General features: G+C 33.7%; 1 protein-coding gene across 1 annotated transcript; it reads left to right on the top strand.

Moving 5' to 3' along the window:
• Positions 1-373: 373 nt before the first annotated feature.
• Positions 374-1114, top strand: LOC109172943. Its single transcript, XM_019322192.1, has one exon. It carries the CDS (start codon positions 374-376, stop codon positions 1112-1114), a length of 741 nt encoding a protein of 246 aa, XP_019177737.1.
• Positions 1115-2805: the final 1691 nt, after the last annotated feature.

The following is a 2805-nucleotide window of genomic DNA, read 5'->3' as shown; positions in this document are numbered from 1 at the left end:
TCCCGAAGACTTAAGAGAAGCCTCTGATTGTGATAAAACTCATCCAGAAAAGAAGAAAAAGAAATTGGGTATTAAGGAAAAAGGAAAACAGAAAGTAGTTAGTGATGCTGACCTGTCAAAACTACCCAAGCCCTATAGTCCAAAATTTCTGTTTAAAGAAAATTCCAAAACATTGAAAAATTTCTTGGAGAAAAAGGTCATCAGTCAAAAGCTCCTAATACTAGATAGGCTGGAAAATTGTGAACAAATCACTGAGGTTCTAACAAAGAACCAACTCTCAAGATCAGTTATCAATATTGATCCTTATGAAGAATAGGCTGTCAAAGAATTTTACTGTAACCTCACCAAAGACTCATCATCTCTTAGCAACCCTATGTATGGAAAGGCATATCTAATAGGGAAATTCTATGAATTCAATCCAGAAATCATCAATAATCACCTAGGAACAACCAGTGAAGAACAAGGTGTTCAACTAGAAAGTGAACAGGTTATTCAAGAGCTTACAGCTGGAAATGTGAGTTTTGATAAAAACAAAATCAAGGCTGCCTCATTAACAAGCAAGTATGCTATACTACAGAAAATTGCCCTTTTGAATTGGATGCCCTCTCTGCATGAAACAACAGTTAAGTGGAGTCTGGCAGAATTATTGTACAAAATAGGGAAGGGAATCAAAGTTAACATTGGAGACATTATGTATTCACAGATTACAAACTTGGCAGAAGCAGAAAGTAGTGAGTCAAAGGCTTCCCTCATTTTCCCAAATCTGATATACTCTATTCTATCCAAACAAGGGCTGAAATCACATGGACCGAAGACACAAGTCCAGACCATAAACACAACCATGAAGCTGAGAAAAGGGGGACACCAAAATGATCTCAAAACCTCTATCCCAACTGAAGATCCAACAAATCAGAAAGTCCTACTAAAATACTTCGAGAAAAGACTGAATGAATTGGAAAATTCAGAGAAACAGATTCTAAGGAAACATATGGAAATCAAGGAGGAAAAAGCAGAAGTCCTACAATGGCTACAAGCTCTCAAACCAAACAATAGAGAAGAGGAAGATAAAACAGAAGAAACTCAGAAGAATGACCAAGAAAGAAGTGATGAATAGGATGATAGCTCAGAAGAAGAAAGTCAGAAGAATAACCAAGAAGAAGATGTTGAAACAAATGTTTCAACATCCCCTGTATAATTTTAGCAAAAAAGGGGGAGAAGAAGAAACAGGCAAACAGCAGGAGAAAGGAGACAGGCAGACAGCAGGAGAACGCAGACAGCAGGAGAAAGCAGCTAAGAGGGAAGCAACTATATTTTTTTTTTTTGAAAAACTATCATGAAGTATCTAGCCTCTTTTTGCATGATTATGTCCCAAGAAATTAAACTGTTTGTAAACTGCTAATGTTCACTTTATGACTGTCCTAGTAACAAGCAGAAATAAAAATGCATTCTCTCTTGATATTTTTCTATCAACAAGAAGAACAGAGAACAAACAAAGGGGGAGTCATTTCAAGGAAAGCTAACTGGGGCATTCTCTCTTAATATTGCTTGACATCAACAAAAACAGAGAACAAATTAAGGGGGAGATATCTCAAAAATTAAGTTTCTCTGAAGATCAAGGTTTTTGCAAAAATTTGACAAAGGGGGAGAATGTTGACTTTTAATGAATTGTCAAATATCATGTGCAAAAACCATTCTCTAATCTCAGAAGATTTCAAGATACTTATTCCTGTTAGAATTAGGATTAATAAACCTATTCACAATCAAAGAAAGGATCTAATCCTATAAAAGGAGTCTCTCTCAATCACATGGATTCATGCTTTCAATATCTAATTGTGAGTCACGAGAGTCATTGAGAAGAGATACCCAAATTCCCTTGAAAAGTAGTATAAGTGTTTAGGTCACAATAGTCTGATAGGAAAAGATCATCATATTGTGTAATCCCCGTTCCCTAAACAGTGTACTTTGAATATTAAGCTTTTAGTGGATTTAGGCAAATTCTCAACTTGAGAAGTGCCTCTCAGATTAGGGTTGTTTGCCCAAACTGCGTTATAAATTGAGTGTGTCGCAACGTCAGTTTTAACATTACTGTGTGCATGGCTTATATAAATTTCAGTATGTATCTCGACAATTTCACTCATTAGTAGATAAGCATCCCCCTTCCTTTTATACCGTGCTTTATGATGAATTGGTATTCTCCATTTTTTTTTTTTTGTGAATTTACTTTGATTTGATTATTAACTAGTTGTTTTAGATTTTATATTTGTTTCGATATTGTTTATGGTGTTTGATTGAATTAGATTTTATAGCGGGGTATTTTGATTGGGTCTTCCACAACTTTGCTGTGTAAAAATGATGATTGTGAATGTTATTGCATGTGTGTGTGTGTGTGTATATATATATATATATATATATATATATATATATATATATATATAATTGATTATGAATTAAAAATGACATCTTAAGTAACTATTTTGAGGTATAATTTTGAGTGAATGTCACTCTCGATTTGGATTGAGTTAAAGTGATTTCAAATTTTCTAAGTGAGAAGTTTAATTTGATATATTATATATTCAAAATAATAAATAATAGGTGAATCAGAGAAATTGATTCTCAAAATATACTTAATGAGTTAGGGAAAATGGTGTACTCAAAATAATAAATAATAGGTGAATCAGAGGGAAAATGGTGTTTGAATTGAGGACTAAGTAACATTTGTACTCTATTACAATGTAGAGTCTATTCATATACTTTCTCAACCTACTGAAACACAAAGAACTAATAACGCCTCCATTAAGGCTTGAA

The sequence above is a fragment of the Ipomoea nil genome, unplaced genomic scaffold (assembly GCF_001879475.1).
Source record: "Ipomoea nil cultivar Tokyo-kokei standard unplaced genomic scaffold, Asagao_1.1 scaffold0457, whole genome shotgun sequence".
Classification (NCBI taxonomy): Eukaryota; Viridiplantae; Streptophyta; class Magnoliopsida; order Solanales; family Convolvulaceae; genus Ipomoea; species Ipomoea nil.
This window is presented reverse-complemented; position numbering and strand designations above follow the sequence as displayed.